The sequence below is a fragment of the Myxine glutinosa genome, chromosome 11 (assembly GCF_964187855.1).
Source record: "Myxine glutinosa chromosome 11, kmMyxGlut1.1, whole genome shotgun sequence".
Lineage (NCBI taxonomy): Eukaryota > Metazoa > Chordata > Myxini > Myxiniformes > Myxinidae > Myxine > Myxine glutinosa.
In genome coordinates, this window is record NC_136271.1 from 7,167,178 (window position 1) to 7,192,737 (window position 25,560).

The window sequence follows — 25,560 nt, forward strand, 5'->3', positions numbered from 1 at the left end:
GTCCAAAATGGCCGATAAAAAAGTACATTCCGGCAAGTCCTCGGTCTCTGACCGATTTTTCGTTTGTCTGTTTGTTTGTCTGTTCACAGAATAAATATGATTTTCTCTGCAACCGTTAGTCCGATTGACAGGAAATTTTCACCATAGGTGCAACTCTACCTGTAGAATTTTTTAAATGATAATTATGATGTCATAGGTCACGTGGTTCAGTCGCCATCTTGGAAAAATCGAAAAACTTTGCACCTATATATCGGTAAGCGCTGAATAGAAAAACTTGAGACATGGCTCATTGTAAAGAACTCTCCATGGGGAATAAAATATGTTAATGATGATGTAATAGGTGCCTCCATTATGACGTCATAATTCGACAGTACAAAACTTCATCCGATCAAGATGAAATTTCCTGAGCGTAATCTAGGAATAAATTAGTTTAGAAAAAAATTATGTCATCGGTCACGTGGTTTGGCCGCCATATTTGTTTTAACACAAAGCCTTAAAAACCACTGAAAATACATCCTGGTGAGGGTTTGCAATCTCTGATTGCTCTTTTTCTTGTTTATAATTGTGAAGTAGCCATCCTCCATCAGGGCACAAGGCAGCACTAAGTCTTCAGTGGCACAAAAGGTAGAGTCCGCCTCACACTTTCTGCCTTCTGGGATAATTGGCGGATCTAATTGCATTAAGTGGTGACATTATTGTCCAGTAATGTGGTGCAAGTGGATGAAGTGCTATTTGAAGTCCGAATGAAGCGGATACTTTTTATCGGCACTTTTGTTGTCGTGAGGGTTTCTATCGATTAGCAGTATGGATGAAATTGGTGGTGTTTTTAGCATGTCGATGGCCGTTAGAATCAGCGATTTGGTTTGATCCGTGACGCGGTTTTGCTGTGGGTGGTGCCATTGTTGCTGCATGTTGCGTCGTGCTACTTCGGAGGAGTGTGCATAAGTCAAGCTGAACGAGTTGGGCAGGATTTTTTTGCCTTGAAGCCATCAATAACAACATGGTGCTTCTTAAATGCCAGCTTGGGAAATCTTTTATGTTCTCTCCCAACTCGGTTACCTTTTCACCAGGTTTTCACGGTTCACAGCTGCCGCAGTTGCGTAGCGAAGAAAAAGCCATTGTACATATTTTGTGTATCAAGGTAGTTGTGTGGTTATGTGAAGTTTTATTTCTTCTCTTTTCCTTTTTTCATACAGTATGCTAAGTTACCACAAACCAGTGTGGAATTCTGCTCTGTTGTTGATTTGTTTTCCTTCCCTCATTCTGCTCTTCGAGCTGCGGTGGCTCACCAATTCTTTCTATGACTCGTGGCCGCCTACGCAGCTCTGCTTCGTGCCTGAGTGTTGTTTTCCTGGCAAAGAGAAAAGGCCTGCCAGAGTTTTGACTGGAGGTGATGTGGTACCCCCGCCCAGATTTTGTGTGCGGCAATGCAAAGCTACGAGGGGCCTATCCCTTGTGCAAAGCGTTCGTGCGTTGCGCAACTTCTGTGAGAGGTTGATCATTCTATGAGAGGTTTCAAGCAGCGACTCCATAAGAGTTGAACTTTGCTGCTATTCCTGGTGGCCGTGCCTCTCCGCCATTCTAGGCGGAACAATCGGATTGCTGAAATGTTTGAGTCGTTGCACAACCTTTAAAGCAAACTCCTCCTTTTTTTAACCTGGTGGCCTGTTTGGAGCGGCGTGTTTGCTTACTGCATCCCACCTCTTCACTATCGTTCCTCTTTCTCGATTTACGTGTCGTCACCTGGGCCAATTGCTCACGTACTCCTGCAGTACTCCTGTTCTTGGCTTGGGTTCCCGTCGATGACTTTCACTCCATCCTGCAGACCTAAAAACACCTGAGTTGGGGAAATCGGAATGCGACAACAATCGGAGTGATGGTGATGATCAAGGTATTCACCTGGGTGAGCAGAGTACGGACCTCAAACCAAAATGTCCAGACGCTGATTCTTCTGCCGAGACTTCTGTTGGTAAGTAATGGTCGGTGACTTTTGTGTGTAATTGCAGTACTGTTCCTGTATTTTTGTACTTGCGTGGTCTCGTATGTAGTATGTGTCATTTGGGTAAAATGCAAAAACTCCCACAATGAGAGTTTGTTTCAGCGTTCGGTGAATCATGTAATTGTGAAAATATGAGCATGAAAATTATTTCAAGTTATTATATTTTATGAGATAAATCCTCAGTGGACTTAACTAATTTCCCTGTCCCATAATGATGATGATAAAGTTACATTCAGTTTATCACTTCAAAAAGGAAACTCGCAAATGGATTTTTGTTTAATAAAGGTATAAGATGTGTGTGTGTGTGTGTGTGTGTGTGTGTGTGTGTGTGTGTGTGTGTGTGTGTGTGTGTGTGTGTGTGTGTGTGTGTGTGTGTGTGTGTGTGTGTGTGTGTGTGTGTGTGTATGTGTGTCTGTCGGTCTCTTTCTCTCACTCTTTCTCTCACTCTCTGTGTATGTATGTGTATGTGTCTCTGTGTATGAGTGTGTGTGTGTCTCTGTGTGTGTTATGTGTCTCTATGTATGTGTGTGTTTGTGTCTCTGTGTATGAGTGTGTGTGTCTCTGTGTATGTGTGTGTGTGTCTGTGTATGAGTGTGTTTGTGTGTGCGTGTGTATGTGTGTGTTATATGTGTGTTATGTGTCTCTGTGTATGAGTGTGTGTGTGTCTCTGTGTATGAGTGTGTGTGTCTCTGTGTATGTGTGTGTTATGTGTCTCTGTGGTTGTGTGTTTGTGTCTGTTTGTCTATGTGTGTGTTTGTGTGTGTGTGTTGGTGTTTATTATATTGTACATTGTTATGTTTATTGTCCTATATATTGTTTATATATAATTGTTTATTTATAATTATTATATTGTACTGTATACATAATACAGTACAATATAATAATTAAATATACGACAAATCAATGTTGCTAGGAATCAGTGGCTGCGAGGATACAGCAGCATGCAAAAACCCGTTATAAAAGACAGTTTGAACATTCGAAGTGTACAATATAATATTATTATATCACACAACAACAACACAACATACATTTTAAAGCCATTTTCCCTGCTAGAGCGGGGGTTAGCCTTGCGGTCCCCATGACAACCTTCTCCATCTTGCACTCTTTCTGCATCTCCCCTTGTTAACCCCCTTGCCCGAATTTCTTCTTCCACCATCTTTAGCCAAGTCTTTCTCGGTCTTCCCCGTCCTCTACTTCCTTATACATTCATTTCCATCACTCTTCTCAACCAGTCACTTTCATCCTTCCTCAACACATGACCAAACCATCTCAACCTGTTCCTCTTCACAGCATCAATCACAGGCTCTATTCCCATCATCTTTCGCAATTCATCATGTGTCTTCCTCTCTCTCTCAACGATACTCCACACATCCACCGAACCATTCGCATTTCCACCCTTTCCAGCCTTCGTTGCTGCTCTACGTTCATTACCCATGTCTCGCTCCCATAAATCATAACACTTCTCACACATGCAGCATACACCTTTCCCTTCAGCTTCAACGACACTCCCCTCCTCGTCAGCACGCCACTCAGTTCCCGAAACTTCTTCCATGCACATCTCACTCCAGCAACCGTTGCCGAGTCTGATCCACCTTCTCCATTCAGCATGTCTCTGAGGTAGCAAAATGTTTTCACACCTTCCAGCTTCACGCCATCTCCAAGATCCAACTCAACATTTCCTCCATCTGCAGCTCCCTCTGTGCACACCTTACATTTGAATGTAGCTGCCACACTGGTTAATGACCCTCTCAGACCACTACATTTTTGATGAACCCATTCAGCGCACATTGTACATTGAATGGAGTTCACTCCGACACCCTTCCTGCACACAGCACACGGCCACTTCCCAGTTCTTTCCACGTCACCACATGCTTTACCACTTGCCATCACCTTCGTTTTTCCGATATTCACCTTCAGACCTTTTGCCTCCATACATTCCTTCCACTCAGTCCATCCATACTCTCCCCAATCAATACCAGATCATCTGCATAGAACAACTCCCACGGTAAGCCGTCCTTTACATTCCGAGCCAGCACCTCCATCACAGCTACAAATAGTAGTGAACTTAGTACCGACCACTGATGCACTCCCACCTTTACCTCACACTCACCACTGTTCCCGTCCTTCGTCCTTACAGCTGTGCACGCTCTGTTGTGCATTGCCATCACTACTCTGATCAACCATTCCTCCACTCCTAACTTCCTCAATGCCCATGTCACTACTTCGCGTGTAACCCTATCGAATGCTTTCTCCAGATCAACAAACCCAAGAAACAACTTCTTCCTCTTCTCCATGTACTTCTCTTGCAACTGCCTCGCAATAAAAAGCACGTCTGTCGTTCCTCTTCCTGGCATAAATCCAAACTGCATTTCGTCGATCTTCACCTTCTTCCTCATCCTTCTCTCCAACACCCTTTCCAGTACCTTCATTCCATGCTCCAATAACTTTATCGCTCGATACGAGCCACAGTCCAGAGGGTCACCTTTCCCCTTGTATAGAGGGACGAGGGTACTCAGTTCCCAATCCACTGGATTGCGGCCTTCTTTCACCACCAGATTACAGATCTCTGTCATTCTCTTCACACTCCAACTTCCTGCTGCCTTCAACATATCTCCCACAACTCCTGTCGGCCCTCCCGCTTTTCTACTCTTCATTGCTTTTATCGTTGGTGTTGGGCTAGCGGCTAGGGTGCCGGCTTAGGATCCTAGGATCCTGGGTTCGAATCTCGGTCGATCGCCGAATTAATGCCAGGGGGGTTGACTCAGCCTGTCATCCTTCCGAGGTCGGCTAATTGAGTACCAGTTCACTGGTAATTCCCTGTTTGTCGTTGAAGGCGGCAAAAAGGGTTGGCGTCAGGAAGGGCATCCGGCCGTAAAACATTGCTTCAAAAAGGGGACCAAAAAAACAACAACTACCACGGTCCCCGAAAAGGCCAACCCCCGCTTTGCGGGGAAAAATGGCCTCTAAACGGTGGTTATTGCTTTTATCGCTTCCTCAACTTCCTTGTCGGTTATCTTCTCTGCCGGTCCTAAAACTGGGTTACTCTCTATGTTGCCATCCCATTCATTCTCTGCATTCAACAGCATTTCCATATATCTCTTCCATCTTCCTTTAATTCCATCTGGGTCCACAACGATTTGTCCCACTTCATCCTTCAAGCAACTCACCCCCATCACATCACACCTCTCTTTCACTATCTGCTTTGCAATCCTGAATACCGCTCTTTGACCCTCTTCCAAATCCAATCGTTCTCCGAACTCTTTCTTTGCAGCCTTCTTGCCTGTCTTATAACTTTCATGCTCTGCCTTATACCTTTCATGCTCTGCCTTTTCTGGCCCCGTACCCTTCGCCTTCTGCCACTCCTTGAACTTCTTCCTCTTCTCGTCAATCCTCTTTCCAACTTCATCATCCCACCACCATGTTTCCGAGTGCCTCGGTGGTCCTTTTGTCAATCCACATACCTCACCAACGGCTCCCAACAGACTAGCTTTCATTGACATCCAACCACTTTCAAGCTCAACCACATCATCCTCTTCCATACTCAGCCTCTCTTTTAATGCCTCCCTCACTGTCACCTCTTTCAACCTCCACACCTTCATTCTTGGTTGGTACTTCACCCGCCGAGCTCTCCTCGCACCTTTCACCCTTATGTCGCAGACAACCAAAATTGTGTGTGCTCGCTGGGATGTGCCCACTCATATAAAATCGTGGGTGCTCGCTGGGATGTGCCCACTCTTATAAAATCGTGTGTGCTCGCTGGGATGTGCCCACTCATCTAAAATTGTGTGTGCCAGCTGTGATGTGCCCACTCATCTAAAATTGTGTGTGCTACCTGGGATGTGCCCACTCATCTAAAATTGTGTGTGCTAGCTGGGATGTGCCCACTCATCTAAAATTGTGTGCGCTAGCTGGGATGTGCCCACTCATCTAAAATTGTGTGTGCTAGCTGGGATGTGCCCACTCATCTAAAATTGTGTGTGCTAGCTGGGATGTGCCCACTCATCTAAAATTGTGTGTGCTATCTGGGATGTGCCCACTCATCTAAAATTGTGTGTGCTAGCTGGGATGTGCCCACTCATCTAAAAATTTTTGTGCTCTCTGGGATGTGCCCACTCATCTAAAATTTTGTGTGCTAGCTGGGATGTGCCCACTCATCTAAAAGTGTGTGTGCTAGCTGGGATGTGCCCACTCATCTAAAATTGTGTGTGCTTGCTGGGATGTACCCACTCATCTAAAATTGTGTGTGCTTGCTGGGATGTGCCCACTCATCTAAAATTGTGTGTGCTAGCTGGGATGTGCCCACTCATCTAAAATTGTGTGTGCTAGCTGGGATGTGCCCACTCATCGAAAATTGTGTGTGCTAGCTGGGATGTGCCCACTCATCTAAAATTGTGTGTGCTAGCTGGGATGTGCCCACTCATCTAAAATTGTGTGTGCTAGCTGGGATGTGCCCACTCATCTAAAAGTGTGTGTGCTAGCTGGGATGTGCCCACTCATCTAAAATTGTGTGTGCTTGCTGGGATGTACCCACTCATCTAAAATTGTGTGTGCTTGCTGGGATGTGCCCACTCATCTAAAATTGTGTGTGCTAGCTGGGATGTGCCCACTCATCTAAAATTGTGTGTGCTTGCTGGGATGTGCCCACTCATCTAAAATTGTGTGTGCTAGCTGGGATGTTCCACTCATCTAAAATTGTGTGTGCTAGCTGGGATGTGCCCACTCATCTAAAATTGTGTGTGCTTGCTGGGATGTGCCCACTCATCTAAAATTGTGTGTGCTAGCTGGGATGTACCCACTCATCTAAAATTGTGTGTGCTCGCTGGGATGTGCCCATTCATGTAAAATTGTGTGTGCTAGCTGGGATGTGCCCACTCATCCAAAATTGTGTGTGTTAGCTGGGATGTGCCCACTCATCTAAAATTGTGTGTGCTCACTGGGATGTGCCCACTCATCTAAAATTGTGTGTGCTCGCTGGGATGTGCCCATTCATGTAAAATTGTGTGTGCTAGCTGGGATGTGCCCACTCATCCAAAATTGTGTGTGTTAGCTGGGATGTGCCCACTCATCTAAAATTGTGTGTGCTCACTGGGATGTGCCCACTCATCTAAAATTGTGTGTGCTCGTTGGGATGTGCCCACTCATCTAAAATTGTGTGTGCTTGCTGGGATGTGCCCACTCATCTAAAATCGTGTGTGCTTGCTGGGATGTGCCCACTCATCTAAAATTGTGTGTGCTTGCTGGGATGTGCCCACTCATCTAAAATCGTGTGTGCTCGTTGGGATGTGCCCACTCATCTAAAATCGTGTGTGCTCGCTGGGATGTGCCCACTCATCTAAAATTGTGTGTGCTTGCTGGGATGTGCCCACTCATCTAAAATCGTGTGTGCTTGCTGGGATGTGCCCACTCATCTAAAATTGTGTGTGCTTGCTGGGATGTGCCCACTCATCTAAAATTGTGTGTGCTTGCTGGGATGTGCCCACTCATCTAAAATTGTGTGTGCTTGCTGGGATGTGCCCACTCATCTAAAATTGTGTGTGCTTGCTGGGATGTGCCCACTCATCTAAAATTGTGTGTGCTTGCTGGGATGTGCCCACTCGTCTAAAATTGTGTGTGCTCGCTGGGATGTGCCCACTCATCTAAAATTGTGTGTGCTCGCTGGGATGTGCCCACTCATCTAAAATTGTGTGTGCTCGCTGGGATGTGGCCACTCATCTAAAATTGTGTGTGCATGTGTTTGTGTCACGTGACACAAATTGACACAAATGACACAAATGTCACATGACAAAAAATTCTTGTAATTAAATAATGGAAAATAGAAAGTACAATAATTGAAAAATCGAAAACGTTTTCAATTAAATATTTGTAAATTGGGAAAAAAATTAAATTGAAAACTTAAATACTTGGAAAATTAAATAATTGTAAATTAACGAATTGAAAATTAAATAATTTAACATTGGGAAAACATTATTAACATTTTAAAATTAAATAATCGGAAAAAGATTAAACACTTGATGCGTCCCTCCAGGAAGCATAATTACAAACGTTGCAGTTAGTACAGTGAACAATTGGTGACACAACACTGCATGTATTTTAAGTGGACTTAACTTGAAAATAAATGTTGTTACTACTTGTTTCAATGTTTTAAGTTCAACATTTAAGAGAGGAAAACCCTTGCACTTGGGATGTAGCTCTGTGTACGAGTTGAAATGGTCTTTATTTACATTTATTTTCAATGTATTGTTTAATTTTGCACAAAAAGGGCAATGGCCAAAACATTTAACGGTTTATTCCAGGAAGGATTCGTTGTTGATTTGCACCCACTTCCCCCCACTACTCCATCAATCCTCCCAGCAGCCAGTAAAGAACATTCTGGGGATCGCAACACCTTCCGCCGTGAACCTAGCTACTTTGAAATTCCAACAAAAGACTTGCAGCTTCCGAAGGATCCGTCGCAGCCTCCCGACATGACGCAACCTTCACAGTCTCTTCAAGATGAGCTGCCTACACGTGACACCTACTCGAGCACGCAGACTGGCCAGACACATGCTTCCTTCACGATCGAGTTCGACAGCGGTGTACGGACGAGTCGCAGTTCTTTCCGTGAACGTTCTTCCAGGTTCCCAACGGAACCTCGGCCGAAACCTAAACCACCCGAGCCAGCGCACCGCTCCTCGGATGATGCTGCGGGGCGGGATGGTGTCGAGGTTACCATCGCAGGTGTTGCGAGTGACGTATACAATCGGAAGGTACAAGACTGGCTCAAGCGGCAGGAACCAGTTGGCCAAGCAGCTCGGGTGAATGTGCGGAACAGGCCAAGTGAGCGGACACGCGATGCAAGAAAACTGCCTCCAAGAGGTTGGATGGGGCTTCGTTCGGGTAACGAGAAATAAACATGTGTTGGTGTGTGTATATGTATATATATGCGCGTGTGTGTGCGCGTGCACCTTAGTTATTTTTTTAATAAAGGGAAATATTAGGCAGGTATTCTGTTTGTCCTGTGCCACATTTATTACCTCCGCCACCAAAGGTGGATGGAGGTTATGTTTTCACCCCTGTCTGTTTGTCCGTTTGTCTGTGAACAAAATCTCTCAAAAAGTTGTGGACGGATTCGGACGAAATTTGGCAGAGATGTAGCGTATGTGACGAGGATTAAATGATTAGATTTTGTTGAAGATCAGGATTCGGATCCGGCTAGTATAATTTTTAAAGTGATTCTTCACCATTGGGAGATGCCCCCAAAATCGATACATAGCAGGATATCTCAAAAGGTTGGACGGATTTGGACGAAACTTGATGGAGAGGTTGGGTGTCTGACAAGGACGATTCGATTCGATTTTGGTGAAGATCTGAATATAGATTCGGATATGAGAATTATTTAATTTTAAAGTGATTCTTCACCATTGGGAGATTGGGCCAAAAACGATACATAACAGGATATCTCAAAAAGTTGGACGGATTTGGACGAAACTTGGTGGACAGGTTGTGTGTGACGAGGCCGAATCGATTCAATTTTGGTGAAGATCCGGATCCGGCCAGTATAATTTTTTTAGGTGATTCTTCACCATTGGATATGGCCAACCAGGCGGAGGTAGGTTTGCTCTCTACTGAGTGCCGTTCTAGTTTTACTTCTAATTTCATGTTGATCTTTCATCCCTCATCATTTTAGCGTGGATGGCTCATCATGCTGAGATCTCAGGTTCGAGCCCTATTTCCCCCCTATGTATTACTTCAATATTTATCACTGTTAAAAATAAAAGTTCAAAATGAAGCTTGTACCATGTGATTGGAGGAAAGACCAATATTTTCAGACAAAAAGTCACTTCAAGGTCTATGCCTTTATTTTGAGAGAGCATTATAATGGGTATAGAATATAGATAGACAGTATCATTTGAGGATTTTCAGAGAGACGAATGATATTGTCTTGCTATATCTCGTACACTGGTAAAGCTGTACATCTTGTACATCTGGTACAATGCTATAATTAGTACAAGTCGCACATTACCCATAGGGTGATTGTGTCGGACACCCTACATAGTGGCAAGGTACCCTTCCTCACCCAGTACCATTTTTTTATTACTCTACAACAGCAGGAACCCTTTAAAATAAAGCGTGACACACATGGACGGACGCATGCACGTATGGCGCCATTTATACTATAGGTAATAGCAAGACCCGTGTAACCGCTGCAATAAAATCCCTGATCGAGAGAATGCCACATACTTATTTAATTTGGGTAATGTAATTGACAGCAGACGCTGAGGTCATTCCTCACAATGCCCGTGACGCTTATCGGCTCAAAATCCATTTGACTGTCGCTTTGGTGGTTTTACACTGAAGGGAAAACTTATAGGGAGGGCATGGCAATTGTCAATATGACAACTCCGAAGACGACTTTGACTCTGCATAGCAGTAATCACCAACATGGCGGCCGTAGTATAGGAATTGTGCGTGAATCTGATTTGCAGTTGTTCTTTCATTTAGCCCTTAATTGATCACAAAGCTGGACACTAACCACAGTTTCAATTCGTTGGAATTCAAGATTTGTAATTTTTGGTTCTCCTTCCTCTGCGACCCCCTCCCAACCGCCCTCCTCCCCCATCCTCTTCCCTCCTCACCTTGCTGTCTTCAACTGATATGATAGTCCAGTCAAAATGTGAATGGACCCGCCACTAATTGCAAGAGAAACGAAGTAATACTTTTCTGAGACCTTGATGTCTACTAAATATCTGCCCAAAATTATACTTAAATATATTGAGTGGAACATGGTTTTTCAGGTCCTTTCCGATTTGGGAACTTTTCAGACGACCGCAATGTTTGGAAATTAATTTATATGACAATATCACTCTTAATAATACACCAAATTAACTCTAAATTATTTATTTAACCATGCTTGAATACACTACCACAACTATTTGTACCCAATGTCCTTCTGTCCGTTCACAATATTTAACACGTCACTTCGTCTCTTCCATGGTCACTATCATCAGCATCCTCGAAAACGTCCACTGATTCGTCTGCATTTGCACAAATACCTCTGCACTCCCTACATGCAAATGTGCAAGGCAGCCCAAGTTTCCGACAACCACAACGTTTATCACTGCAACCACCCTTGCAAGAACACCTAACCAGCTTTAGGAGATAGTCTGGTGCTGCAGCGAGGTCAGAATGCATAGGGATCATCCTGGTGTCCATGATCCTCCATCCCCAGTCAAGCGGGTTGAGTTTGTGTCCTTTCCACTCCTGAACCTGTTGGAATACCCGTAGGCTGTGATATTTGGAAGCTGAGCTCGTGGGCGGAAGTACCCGTGGGTGCAACGATGTTTTGTTTGTTGTCACCTTAGCATGAAATTTTGCTACCCTCAATTCGTTCAAATTGTCTGATGGTTTGCCTCCGTACACACAAACCATTGCTCTGTCTCCTGCAGCAATGACCTCATCCTGTGTTGACTCTTTATTGCCGAAAATTAGGGCCTCTTGCTGGAACATTTCATTGTCCTTGAACAGTTTGAGTCCAGTGCCTTTGCCGATCCCAAAGACCCTTGATGTCGTGTCGCATCCCAGGTACGCATGGATGAAGAGAATGTTTTCACAGACAGTATCACCCAGAGCCTCTCTGACTTTGCCAATGTCCAAGTATTGTCTTGGATTCAATGAATCCTTTTTCGGCTCCGACATTAAGTAGAGTTTTGCGCAGTATTCTTGCGAAAATAGTAGCACAGTAGTATCAACAAGTCAGTGTCTTCGCCAACAAGAACAGTGTTGGATTTTGAAGAGCTACAAACTGCAGTTGTTGCTATGAGTAGGTCCGCATCCCCACTCGCATGAAGCACTTCACAATGAGATTCTTCCAGTTTCTTACCAAGAATGTCTATGAATTGTTGCTTGTTCTCCTTGTTCCGAAGAAACTCTTCCTTCTTGACAGAAAGCGTCATGGTTTGAGAAAAAGATACCTTCACTGATGGTCGCTCACCCCTTTTCTGATGGGCACAGTCTTTCGTTGAGGGACCTTCACGATAGCCATCAAACACGACGATAGCATGCCCGTAATGCCTACTAACATATTTCAGGTAGCGGTCAAGAATATCCTTGTACTGTTCACCTGACTGCCACGGTATGCGCTGCAATAGGGCACCGCCATCGAGTACGTATTGTATATCGGACGGTTGTGCAGTATCGGCAGGTGCCAAGGATTTGATTGCTGAGGCTAACGCTGGCTTATTGGTGGACAGCAAGGCATATTTGGTCTCGAACAAAGATGGAGGATATGTGCATAACTCACAAAGGAGTGCTTTGGATAAGTCTCCTACTTCAGTGCCAGCGATCACAAGTCTCTGGAAGAGTAACTGAGGGTCGATATTGATGTCTCCGTCTGGTGTCTTCATTGCAGACTCTGAGTCCATAGTTATGGCTTGACCCTTCTTCTTGAAGCTGTATTCAAGCACACGTTTACCACTCATCTGGCCCAAGAGCCTTTCTCCCACAGTTTTCGCCTCATCAACATTCACCGTTGTCTGGGCAACTATACCAGTGAAAATGTTGTGAAGAGTATCGTCGTCTTGAAAGGGATCCCTCTCATGAAGAAACTCAAGCATTTTCTGCTACAGCAGACTGTCAGCAGACTGTTTAGTATCAGCTACATCATTCTTCTGTCTAGACTTTGATAGATCCTTGTGCTGTTCACTTGTCACATACATCACATCAGTGAGGTGTTGGAGGGCGTTGTTCACCTCTGCAAAGAAAGGACTAGCCATGACCCAGACTGAGCGTTGTGTCTCTGTCATCCCTCGTCCCCTGGTAAGACCACCTGATGTCTTCAGACTTCTCATAAGTACTTGTTCGATGACTAAATCTGTAGACAGACCAGCCCAGTATCTGTCGCTCCGTCGGACAACTTGGAATCCTTGGAGAAATTTCTGATGTACTTCTGGATGGTCCTTTGGTAACTCGGTCATCAGTTGCAGATATATGTGCAGGCACTTTGTGTAGTGTCTGTGTCCGGAAGCTGCAAGATATGAAGCATGGCGCGCAGGATATGCAAGTGAAGCATCCAATCCCCTGTTCTTTCAGATTTCAGAAAAAAACGGATAATGTCCACCATTTCCATGTATTGTAACCACAGTCTCGCTGTCCGTTGATGCCTTATTGTATCAATCACCTGATTGATTTTGTCTCCAATGACCTCCATCACCTTCGATGACTCGATGTCTGACACTGCTTGGTCACCTGACATCAGACCGTCAAACAAGTCGCCTGCATCATTGAGCTCTGCTGGAACTGTACGCTCGCTGTCTCCATCACTTGGGAGGTTCATCTGAAATACCTTCGAAGCAAGTTTTGCATTGAGTGCTGCATCAACGAGTAGATGTCCACGTATAGCTCTAGATACGGCTTTGCCACTCATCATGTGGGTTGTAGTGTTGCTGGCATATGCAACTTCCAGAAGCTCTTTGAGTCCAGTACCAGACATCAGGTGGCCAATACACCCAAGAAAACTCATGAGTGTATGGAATCCTCCTAGTCTTAGAACAATCGAGTGAAGTTTGCTGTCCGCTGGCTCGCTCTTGACTATGGTGAGAGCTTTCCACCAAAGTGGCTGATCAAATGTCAGTATCGGGGTTACACCATATCTCTGCGCATGTTCACAAACGAAATGCAGTGTGGAGTTGATGCAGTCCAAGTCACTTGGACTGAGATCAATCATGGGCAGAAACATTATTGATGCCTCACCCGGATGTTCTCCCTTGTGTACCATCTGCATCATTCCTGTCCAAGAGGGCCGAGGTGATCGAACAGTAAGCGAAACCTTCCAGAGGAGATCAACATTTGAGCTGATTTGTCTCAAGTCGGTACAGGCTGGAAGCTTCTCGTAGAGAAAGGACTGCATTCCTCCACATGCTGATGTGAAAGGTCGTATATTGATTCACCCCACTTGTGCGATGTCCTCTGCCGAGACAGCTCTACGGGCAATCTGAAGTGTCCGGACTGTTTTCGGGGTCACACTCGCAATAATGCCCATACCATGGAATGTGTTTCTCCCATTTAATGTGCAGATGTCATGGTCAACATTGTCCGCCACATATTGGATGAAATGTCCAGGGGTAAAACCAGGGATGTCTGTTCCACACGTGACTGCTGCGCTGCGCTCATACGTTTGCACCTCCGTGTATGAACAACTATACCCATGTGCAAAGAGCGTGTCTATGAGAAATCGAGAACCAAAATGGAAGTGCATTTGGATTCCAAGACCCACCAACAGTGGAGCTTGAAAGATCCTAGGCCTCGCGGCTTGCATGATCGCCTGTCCCAGTGAGCAGATTTTTAAGTCTTTTCCTTTCCCCACAAACAGCATTTCGAGCAAGAGCTTTAGTGACTCAGGTAGGAACTTGGTTGCAGCATTGACAGTGGACATATCGAGAGTAGTCGGGTAAATGTCCTTATTTTGAGATACTTCTTTTATGTCACTTCTAATGAGATCAGCAGCTGTCTTGATCAGGCGCAACTTTTCTGTTTCAGGGTCCCTTTCCTTTTGCTGACGATAGAAGTCATGAAGAATCGAAGATGCCACACCCCTAAATGTCACAACATTTGATTTTCCATTAATGTCTGCAATTATGATCTTATCACCAAAGTGATTGAAAAGGTTATCTTTCATGTATGAAAAACCATATGCATCACAGCCAGTGTCTACTAGGAAGTCCTCCATTTTCCCAATTAAATCACTAATTGTGGTTAGTTCCTCATCATTTTCCTCAAGGTACTTTGCCACCTTCAGGAACGCTTCATGTCTGATCTGGTCCTTGGGTCGACCAAGCTTCTGCTTTTTTGATGAAGACGCCTCTTCCGATTGGAATTTGAGTGGTATCTGTTTCTTTGTATGAAAGTTAACACTGCACACCTTATGGTATACCGCATCTGCTGCGTGTAGATCGCCAACAAATGCCATTTTGCTCCTCACAGTACCCGACCAGTTGTCAGATCGATTTTCACAGTCAGCAGACACATGATTTTGGAAGTCGAATGTCTTAACCTGGATCAACATATGGTCCTTTTTCCTCCCCTGGTACTTGTCAGGATTACCACAGAAAAGACACTGAGTTCTGCAGTCAAACGCTGAATCCATTGAACGAAGGCACCTCCCTTTGTCTGCCTCAGACGAAACACGTTTTCGCTTCAGAGAAAGTTCAATGTCTCTCACATTGCAGAACACCCTACGACAATCTGTATGAACTGCCTGTCCTGGATGGACTTGGACTTCTTCACCACGCTCACGTCCAGCTTCTTCGATCCTCGTACAACCTTTATCCGTCAGTGTACAGGTTGGATCACTGGAGAGGGGTTTCTTACAGAAGACACAGTCGATATCACCCATGTTGCTGAAAAGAGAGGGAACTTAGGATTACATTTTATTCCGTGTTGTCCTACTATAAATGTATAGGTTCATAAAAATACAAAATTTGAACATGTTTATTATGAAATTAAATGTTAAAAAACTGCTTTTAAAAATAAAAATAAAACCTTAAACAATCATAAATTAAATATAATACGACTTACATTCACAATGACCACAGCATTTAACTGTCCTCAGCACACTGATCAAATCTCTCACTGCAAGCGTCACTCCACCTCTCGTTCACGGCTCTCGTTCAATCTGAAAATAAAGTATGATCCACTCATTATAATTGAGTATAATTTTATGTATTTGTTCAGAGGATCGACAGGTTTCAGAAAAATATCATTTTTTTTTCTCTTGCAATTAGTGGTGGGTTAGGGGTAAAAGTTCGCTAGAATGACTGGACTATGAATCATTTGACTCTTTCAACGTTATCTTTCTTGTTACCTGATTCTCATTGGTTTTGAAAACGACGTAACACATGATTTTGTTTGTCACCTGGTCTTGCGTGCAGCTTCTCCTTTAGTTGACTCTACTGCTAGTGATGATGGGGTTCAGCGAGGTCATACTGGAGAGACTTTACCAGTGGCTCGAGCCTTCACAATTGATTTCTTTGATGCTGACAATCCGCGTAAGCGTCGATCGGCTTCATTCACTCACCGAGACGCCACCCTGGGCTCGGCGACCGCGGCAACGCTCGTTCCGGGGCCTCCCGCTAAGCCTGGCGTCCCACATCCATCCACACGCTCGCGCTCACTTGTTCGCCCACCACAGGATTCCTCGTCTGACTTGTGTCATGCAGTTGGCTCGCAGAGCTCACACCGTAGTCGCCCACCTCACGGTGTGGAGAGTCGTTCCAAAAAATGCGACTACAAAAAAGATGGTGGGAAAAATGCTTTGAGAAGTGTTGGTGTGCTGCAGAAGAATGAGCATCAGCAAAAGGACAGGAAGAATAATGAGGAAGCTGAGAATGAAGAGGATAAGCACAGTGACGCGGGCACTTACACCATCGAGAGCGAGACGCCCAGCAGAGAAGAACAGACAGAGCGAAAAAGGATAGACAAGGTAATTATGGTGGTTGCCGGTTTGCACTGTCTTGTCGAATGTGTGTTGCATTTTCAGAGGAGCTTTCCTCAAAGAAAACTTTCTCCAATTTGAACAGATATGCAGCTGTTCAGCATATAATGTAAATAGTCTGGATGCAGATCCGGCCTATCGGTGGAATACCAAACGTAAGCTGTTCAGCCTGGCGGAGGCCGTTCTAGTTTGGGAAATCTATGTTCTCCTGCAGGTTTTTGGAGTTCTTGAACCACAGCCAACGGTGAGCAGGCAGGCAGCGCACGAGGGACTCTGCCCTGGAGTGCGTGGGCCAAACACATCACAGGTTATGGGTTCACCTGAAGCAAGGACCAAGTCGCTTGTAGTTGAAGAATCTGTCACGCTTCCAGAAAAGGTATACGAGTCATTTGTTCTTTTCTCATACTGGAATGTAATGCTTTCAAAGGGTCGGCGGGATAGCTAAGAGGTTTGCACACTTCTCCCGAAGATTTCTGAGTATGAAATCTCGACCCAGCTATAAACTGTCATCCTGTTGTTTCACATGACGGTGTGTGCCGTCCCTCTTATAAACGTTAATTGGACGTCCCATCTGCTAGGCTAGACCATCACTTGGTAGACGTTAAAGATCCCACGGTGTCCTTCTTAAAGAGTAGGCCAGTAATCGCTAAAATCGAATTTCTTGCCACCTTCAGGCAAACAACGGGACTGGCCAGCCGGTTTGTAAAAGATTTAGGCCAAAAACAATCCCTGGCCAACTTCACAATCTGGGGAATAATGAAGCGTGTTGTAGTAGTATTGATGAAATCAACAGGCCATCAATTGAAGTATGCCAATGACCATGGGAAGCAAGGGGAAGCTGAAGTTTGAGGAGCAAAAAAGCCTCAAAAAAAAAAAAATCTTCCGTCGGCGTAAAAAAAAGTATTCTTTGCCCTCAACAAAGGGTTAACGCCCGAATTGTGAGCTTCCCATGGTGGTTAACATACCTCATCCTGTTTATTTCATCCATTGTCTACCTGTCTGTCCACCGAGGCACATCAACACGAGCCATCACCAGCAAGACGAGTCGTAGTTGTTGATCTTTTTAACTTTTGACTCAATTATTTTCATATAAATAAATAAATAAAGTTTTTATACCACATCTTTGGTTATCGGACCAGCGAATGACGTCATCTCCAAAGTATGGCTTATTCTCACTTGTCTTGGACGATCTTCTACTTCTAGCCTTCCACCGTGCATTTGGTGTCCACTGTACTTACTGTACAGTGCCTGGTAAAATTGATGTAATGGGTTTTTGACCGTCAACGCCATGAACCGTCATGAACCGTCAACGCCATGAACCGCTAACACTCAAAAGCCCATTTATCGCGCCTTATAAAGCAAAACGCAAACCGAAAGCCATGCCTCTCAAGCGAGGCGTGCTTCCGTGGTCACGTGATCCACAGGTGTAGCTCATTATACCCGCACGCGCGACACGCTTTGGCGGTCACGTGACCAGCCACTCTGGAGGCGGGGATCCCCGCCGATGACGTCACCGGCTGGAGCAAGGAGATTCCTCGCTAATGTATTTCGACGATTGCGTGTTTTATATCCAAGCAGAGATGCTTTCACGGCAAGATAACCACGTGACCGGAACCGGAAGCCACAACCGGAAAATTCAAAAAAATAAATTTTTTGAGCTCGTACATCGGATCTCGGCTCGTATCCCAAAGCAACAAACCGCCCGAGCGACGGCTCGTATCCCGAAAAACTCGTACGTTGGGGCACTCGTAAGCCGAGGTACCACTGTATTATAAATTGTAAGATACACTATTATTAATAATATAAATAATACATGTAGAATAAGTTTATCTTCATCACAAAATACACTTTCAGGGATGTTAGTGGAATGCGTTGAGCAGGTATATTCGGATATGGTTAAAATTGCCACAGTACATCTTTGTTTAAAATAATAAATTCTTGCATGACGTTGCTGTGGTTTCTCAATACAGTATTTATTGTGACATAATATTAATTTATAATGTCAACCTTTCTTCTTCTTCTTTTTGCATCGATGGGCTGTTTGACAAGTTGTTGAGGAATTGTTTTGTTGCTCGTGTGTTTATTTTAATTTTTTATTGTATTAAGTTTTATTTTTAGTCGTTGTATACATTTGTTGTTGTTTCTTCCTTTTTCGTTCATTCCGTGCCAATATGCAGATTAATTTTCTCATCTTGCTCTTTTCAAACACCTTTCTGCACATGCTGCCAACTGCTCTGGTGTTTGTAGGGTATTTTATGCTGAGTTGCTTCGATGCAAAGAGCTGCATATAATTTTTTTACTTTCACCATTTATTCTGCTGACAGCTATTATCCAAATTTCCTTCTGCCACAGCTTAGGAATTTTCACCTGTCGTATTAGTGCAGCTTTAGATATTGCAAGTTAGCACTTGAAAGCAAAATTCCACCGTTTGGCATCTTTGGAGACATCGATGCAGCAATCTCGTCTGTTTGTGTTGGGTGAGTGTTGTGGCCGTGTCCCCTTGAGTGATTCGGGTGAAGTGGTTGCATTGGATGAATATTCGTCCTTGGATGTGCCAAAGCCAGTTTTCCATCTCAGTGTTGTTATCCCCATGATTTTAGAAAAAATTGGGGGGTGTTGTAATTTATTTAATCTGTCCGTCCGTCCGTGGCGATATCTCCTAAACGGTTGTGCGGAAATTCACCAAACTTGGTAGTTATGATCACCACATGGCACGAAGGTGCGAGAGCAGTATCATTTTTGGTCCCGCCTCCTGGGGCAAGGTCAAAAGGTCAAATACCAAAAATGCAATTACGGGCACATTTTCAAAAACATTTGAATGAAACTTTCTATATGCATTCAACATTGGGAGATGTATTAAATATATGACGATTTTTTTGGATTTGACCCTCGGTTAATCCCCCAAAGGGTGGGGATTTTTATTTTTTTATTTTTTTTTTACTAATGAGATCGGGATAATTTTTTTCACTATTTTTAATTTATTTGACTAATGAGGCCTGTGACTTACACACCCCCGTGTCCTTACTTTGACTTGGAAGTTTCTTCACTGTTCAATAAAATAATCTCCTACATGTTTTTCTACCACTAAAATACTCGACTGTATTTTTCTTTTTCTCTTTAGTTTCTATACGCTTATGTGTCTTCCCCTTTTTGCTGCTTCCACTCTTTTTATTCTGCTGAAAGTAGTTAAACGAGCTTCATGGCTGTCGGTGCTTTTAATTTGATGTTGGCGTAGTGTTGTGTGCGTGTGCTCACACGAGTGTGATGCTTGCTGTCCATACTGGTAATTAAACAAGCTTGCATGACGGAGCTTGTTTGTGCCATAACCAATGCTGTGCACAAAGCACAATGAAGAAATGGTGTTGCTCGTGAAGGCTGGTATCGATAGCTTTGCGTCAAACTTGCGCAGCAAAGATCATTTTCTTTTATAGATGATGATGATAACATGAGAGAGGGAGAAAGAGGGGAAGTGCAGTGTCTTCAGAAAGTATTCACCCGCCTTGACTTTTTCACATTTTGTTGCGTTAAAGCCTGAATTTAAAATGGATTAAATTGAGATGTTTGTCACTGATCTATGCAAAATACCCCGCAATGTCAAAGTGGAATTTTATTTTGAAATTTTTACAAAATAATTAAAAATGAAAAACATAAATATCTAATTTACATAAATACAAAAACATAAAAAACAAAAGTATTCAACCCCCTGAGTCAGTACAATTTAGAAGCGCCTTTGGCAGCGATTACAGCTTTGATTGTTCTTTGGTATGTCTGTATCAGCTTTGCACATCTGGATTTGGGGAGTTTCTTCCATTCTTCCTTGCAGTTTTGCTCAAGCTCTGTTAAGTTGGATGGGGAGTATCGGTGAACAGCAATCTTCAAATCTTCCCACACATTCTCAATGGGATTCAAGTCTGGGCTTTGGTTGGGCCACTCAAGGACTTTCACGTTCTTGTTATGAATCTGTTAGTGTTGCTTTGGTTGTAGTTGCGAAGGTCTTTTCCACTCTGAAGCAGGTTTTCCTCAAAGATTTGCCTGTATTTGGCTCCCTTCATTGTTCCCTCTATCCTTGCAAGTCTCCCAGTTCCTGCCACTGAAAATCATCCCCATTGCATGATGCTGCCACCACCATGCTTCACTGAAATGATGGTGTTAGATTGGTGATGAGCTGTGATCAGTTGCCACCAGTCGGAGCGATTTGCATCCAGGCCAAAGAGTTCAATTTCGTCTCCTCAGACCACAGAATCTTTTGCCTCATGCTCTGAGTCATTTATGTGCGTTTTTGCAAACTCTGTGCTGTCGTTTGCCTTTTTTTCCGGAGCGGCTTCCGTCTGGCCACTCTCCCATTAAAACCTAGATTTGTGAAATGCTGCAGAGACTGTTGTCCTTCCGGTAGGTTCTCTCATCTCAGCTAATGAGCTTTGTCGTTCTGTCAGAGTGGTCAATGGGTTCTGGGTCACCTCCCTGGCCAAGGTCCTTCTTGCCCAGTTTCTGCCACTGAAACACAAATGGGCTCTGCCACATATGGGCTCAGTCATGGTCACATATGAGTCATCACATATGGTATGGGCCCACATATGAGCTCTGCCACTTTCTGCCACACATGGGCTCAGTTTGGTCGGACGGCCAGATCGAGGAAGAGTGTGGATAGTTCCATATTCTTTCCATTTCCTAATGATTTAGCTCACTGTGCTCTTGGGAACTTTCAACATTCCACAAATTGTTTCATACCCTTCCCCAGATGTAGGCCTCCTCACAATTATATCTCGGAGTTATATGGACAGTTCCATGGACTTCATGGTAGAATTTCTGCTCTGACATCCACTGACAACTGGGAGACCTTATATATACACAAAGAATTAAGTTAAGCACCCCCCCCGTTTTTTTACAACCTCGCACATTACAAGTTTGTTGTCGTCAAAACAGTGTAATATACCCATGTTATTGCTATATTTTCTGGAGAAGTGATATTATGGTCACATAAAAACATAACAATCATGCCGTTTTCAATATTTTATTCTGAATACTTTAAGGTGAAATTTTTTGGGAATTTTAGGCATATTTTCACCTCAATTTAAGTATGGAGCTATAGGTCCATCACGGACAGTGTGGATGACGTTTATGTTTTCTAACGTACAGTCATTGTTCTGAGAAGACCTCTAGCGATCTTTGCGTCAATAACGTGTGTAGGACCCACGTGATCGGATCACTGACTCAACCCTACGTCTCATAGACCCTGTAAGCCGTCGTATGCGTTGCTGTGGCAGGTTGTTCCATTCCCGATGTAATGCACGTTCGGGACATGTTGGGACGACAAATTGCGAAGATGGTCCCTCCAATAGCCAATCTGGATGAATTGGAACGTGCATTACATCGGGAATGGAACAACCTGCCACAGCAACGCATACGACGGCTTACAGGGTCTATGAGACGTAGGGTTGAGTCAGTGATCCGATCACGTGGGTCCTACACACGTTATTGACGCAAAGATCGCTAGAGGTCTTCTCAGAACAATGACTGTACGTTAGAAAACATAAACGTCATCCACACTGTCCGTGATGGACCTATAGCTCCATACTTAAATTGAGGTGAAAATATGCCTAAATTTCCCAAAAAATTTCACCTTAAATTATTCAGAATAAAATATTGAAAACGGCATGATTGTTATGTTTTTATGTGACCATAATATCACTTCTCCAGAAAATATAGCAATAACATGGGTATATTACACTGTTTTGACGACAACAAACTTGTAATGTGTGAGGTTGTAAAAAAACGGGGGGGGGTGCTTAACTTAATTCTTTGTGTATATATATATATATATATATATATATGTATGTGTGTATATATACAGACTTGGCATTTAATATGGAATATATTTTTTTTCTTGACTTGGGTTTCCTTTCTGAACTCAGAATATCAATCTGGTGAGTTTCTTTTACGCTTCGGTGATTTCGTTGTTGAAAGAACCATGTCACTGATTGTCTGTCGCAGCAAGAAGTCAATAACAAGATTATATCACAGGTGACGTGACAAAATGTACGGACAGGTACATTTGACGATTGGCTTCACAATCGGGTATATAAGGGTTGTTGCGTTCTGTATTAGTGGAAAACAACTGCTGCACGTCTACAAAAGTTATTGCCGCTTCCTCTGGAGATGGTCCGTCAACTCGGCAATGCTGTTTGTCATGGAGTGGTGGCTTTACGAAATTCCGGCATGAAACAGTGTGCTATTGCTCGGCAGTATGGCATCACTCAAGGTCAGGTGTCAAAGATCCCGAAACGAAATGCTCAGAGGGGTGTCCCTCCTCCAATATCGAGGCCAGGACGTCCCCACAGAACCACTAGGAGGGATGATCGCCAGCTGCACCGGTTAGTCCGCAATGGCCGTACCAAGTCAGCTAATCGGCTTAGGGCTGAGTGGCAGCAACTGACAAATGTGCCTGTATCCAGAAGGCTAGTCAACCAACGACTGGTTCAAGCAGGCTATCATGCCAGGCGTCCCCTGAGAAAGCCACGCCTGACAAGACAACACCACCAGCGCCGATTGCAGTGGGCCAGAGAGCACCGTCAATGGCAGCCAGGACACTGCAATCACGTGATCCTCAGTGACGAGTCTTGATTTCTGGTCTATCGTCAAGATGGCCATGTCCGAGTGCGCAGACAAGTGCATGAAGCCTACAACGAAGATTGTATAGTGCCAAGAGTCCAAGCTGGAGGTGGTGGGGTGACCGTTTGGGCTGCTTTTCATGCAGGGGGCAAAACGGACCTCGTTGTTCTGAATGGAAACCTGAACCAGTTCAAGTACAGGGCCATTCTGGAAGAAACATTGCTTCCATTTGCTAGTGTAGCCTTTCGAGGAAACTTTGTCTTCCAAGATGACAATGCATGGCCTCATCGTGCTCGCATGATCCAACACTTTCTTGCTGACAATGCTGTAGAGCATGTGGAGTGGCCTGCCATGTCCCCGGATATGGATCCGATAGAGAACTTGTGGGCAGAATGAACGCGTCAAATCGACAACTTGGACCAGCAGCCTGCCTCTTTGCGTGAATTGCAGCAGGCTATTGTAACTGCATGGCAAGCGATTCCTGTCCAAACCTTGGCAAATCTCGTGAACAGCATGCCCCAACGTGTACGTGCTCTCCTGAATGCTCGTGGGGGTTACACGAAGTACTGAACTGTAATTTTACTGTCCGTAATCCCAGTTGTAATTTCACTTTTGTTTTTGTTAAAAAAAAAATTTGGCTAATGTGCAAAATAAAGAAATACTTCTGGAAAACGTACAGAAGTTTAACACAGTACTGTCTGTTAATTGAGTTCAATATCAGTTTACATCACTTTCAAGGATCAATTTATTTGCTTCGAAATGTCAAATGTGGTTTTTGTTTCTTTTAAAGGTCACATTAACAAAATCTAGAATAATTTCAACATGGCGATCTCGCGAGGTCACGTCTTTTCGAAGCTGTTCCATGCGCTCACGCTTTCGAAGCTAAGTGATCTTTCTCAATTGTGTTTATGTCGAGACTGTATGTATCTTTCGGTGTATGTACCTATAGCGTATCTTTTGGAAAATTTTCGGTGCTAATTTTTCGTACATGTATACACAATCGTCGGTTAATGCGTATCGAGTATTCTGCGGCCTAGTACTCGTAGGCTTAGGCTACCGTACCGTCTCCGACCTTGTGGTTTTGTTTTTCTCTCAGCGATTCGTCGAATGCGCTGAAATTATTTTCGTTCTCTGTTTCGTCCCAGTCATTCACCCCATCCCTCCTTGTTTAATATCTCTACTCAAAAAAAACAAAAAAAAAACCCAAGAAAATATTTCCTTCCCAGGTCTTATTCGTTTATTTGTTGTTCTTATTTGTTCGTTCGTTCTTCGTTCGCGAGCACGCGATCACGTGGTTAGAAATGTATAATCTCTCCCCTGAACAACTGTTTTCTCTCATATATTATAACACCCTTTTCTTCTTTTCCTACAAAAGGATGCTTTTGTCTTGCTCACCAAATCTATTCATTCCAAAAAAATAAAATAATACCATCTCTTACAGTTCCTCTTTTCTGCATTCCCTAAACTATTCAGAACTCCACCCCTTCTCCAGTGTCCTCAAACGAATTTTTGACTCGAAGGTCTCAAACTCATTTTGCAAAAAATGTTCGTTTCCCATGAATCGTACACTTTTCAAAATCCAATCTCACCCCTCCCCTCCAAATCCTCCCCATCACCCATCCCTTTCAAATCTCCCCCCTTGCCCCTTCCCTCCCCTCCCTCCTAAACTCCCCCCACACCCCTCCCCTCCGAGACTCTCCCTCGCTCCTCCCCTCCTAGACTCCCCTCTCACCCCTCCTCCTCAAAGCATCCTCCCTGCTTCTTCCCCCTTCCAACTTTCACCTTCATCTCCCCCAACCTTCTGCCTCGCTCTTCCCCCTCCTCAAATAACACCTCACTGTGCCTCACCCAATCTCCATCAAACCCTTTGTCCGCCCCATTCTTTTTTTTTTCTTTTTTTCTTTTTTTTTGTATACAAGATCGAGGCTCGTGAAAGAGCTAACATTAATCACACAAAAAGACAAACCGATACACAAAACACAAAAAACAAGGGGAGCGGCAGACAAGATGGGGAGAGAGGGGTGTCGGAGAATTTGTAGCTGAGAGACTCACAGGACTCCAATGACCGGACACAGGTTTACAAAAGGTCTGGTTTATTAACTGGTTATTCACTTCATTCCATTTACCAAATAATACCGCATAATTCAATGGCTGAGATTAACTCTTTTCGCTGATCCTTCTCGTTCGGCTGATGTTCCTCCGCCCCTCCCGTTGGTCAGAGCTCTTGGTAGCAAGTCCTTTCGACTCCACGTTTGCTCTCGTTTATATGGACAAACTGGACTTAATCCCCTCTCCGCTAATGCCCCGAGGTCATGCATGTACCAAGTCCTGGTATCAGCTTGCTCCCCTCCTGTTGTGAGTTCCGTTTACCAAACGATAGGGGGGTGCTTCAGCCAGGGGCTGTGACCAGGTGGACAAGAGATTATCATGTTCGGGCGCATTCCTGACACTCATTTACAAACTCGTCTTTCACAGAGTTTGCATA

The 25,560-nt window shown here is 44.1% G+C and overlaps 1 protein-coding gene across 11 annotated transcripts in view; it reads left to right on the plus strand.

The window, feature by feature from the left end:
- Window positions 1–25,560, plus strand: part of LOC137436384 (centrosomal protein of 170 kDa) — a 121,208-nt gene that overhangs the window by 60,622 nt on the left and 35,026 nt on the right. For 7 of the 11 annotated variants that reach the window (XM_068130103.2, XM_068130110.2, XM_068130111.2 and 4 more), the window contains 4 exons: window positions 1,826–1,969; window positions 8,351–8,875; window positions 15,904–16,454; window positions 16,681–16,842. In XM_068130103.2, coding sequence (XP_067986204.2) covers window positions 1,826–1,969; window positions 8,351–8,875; window positions 15,904–16,454; window positions 16,681–16,842 — 1,382 coding nt within the window. Of the gene's footprint in view, window positions 1–1,002; window positions 1,142–1,825; window positions 1,970–8,350; window positions 8,876–15,903; window positions 16,455–16,680; window positions 16,843–25,560 lie in introns of those variants that run through there. The other 4 variants (XM_068130116.2, XM_068130105.2, XM_068130104.2 and 1 more) reach the window with 4 other exon arrangements.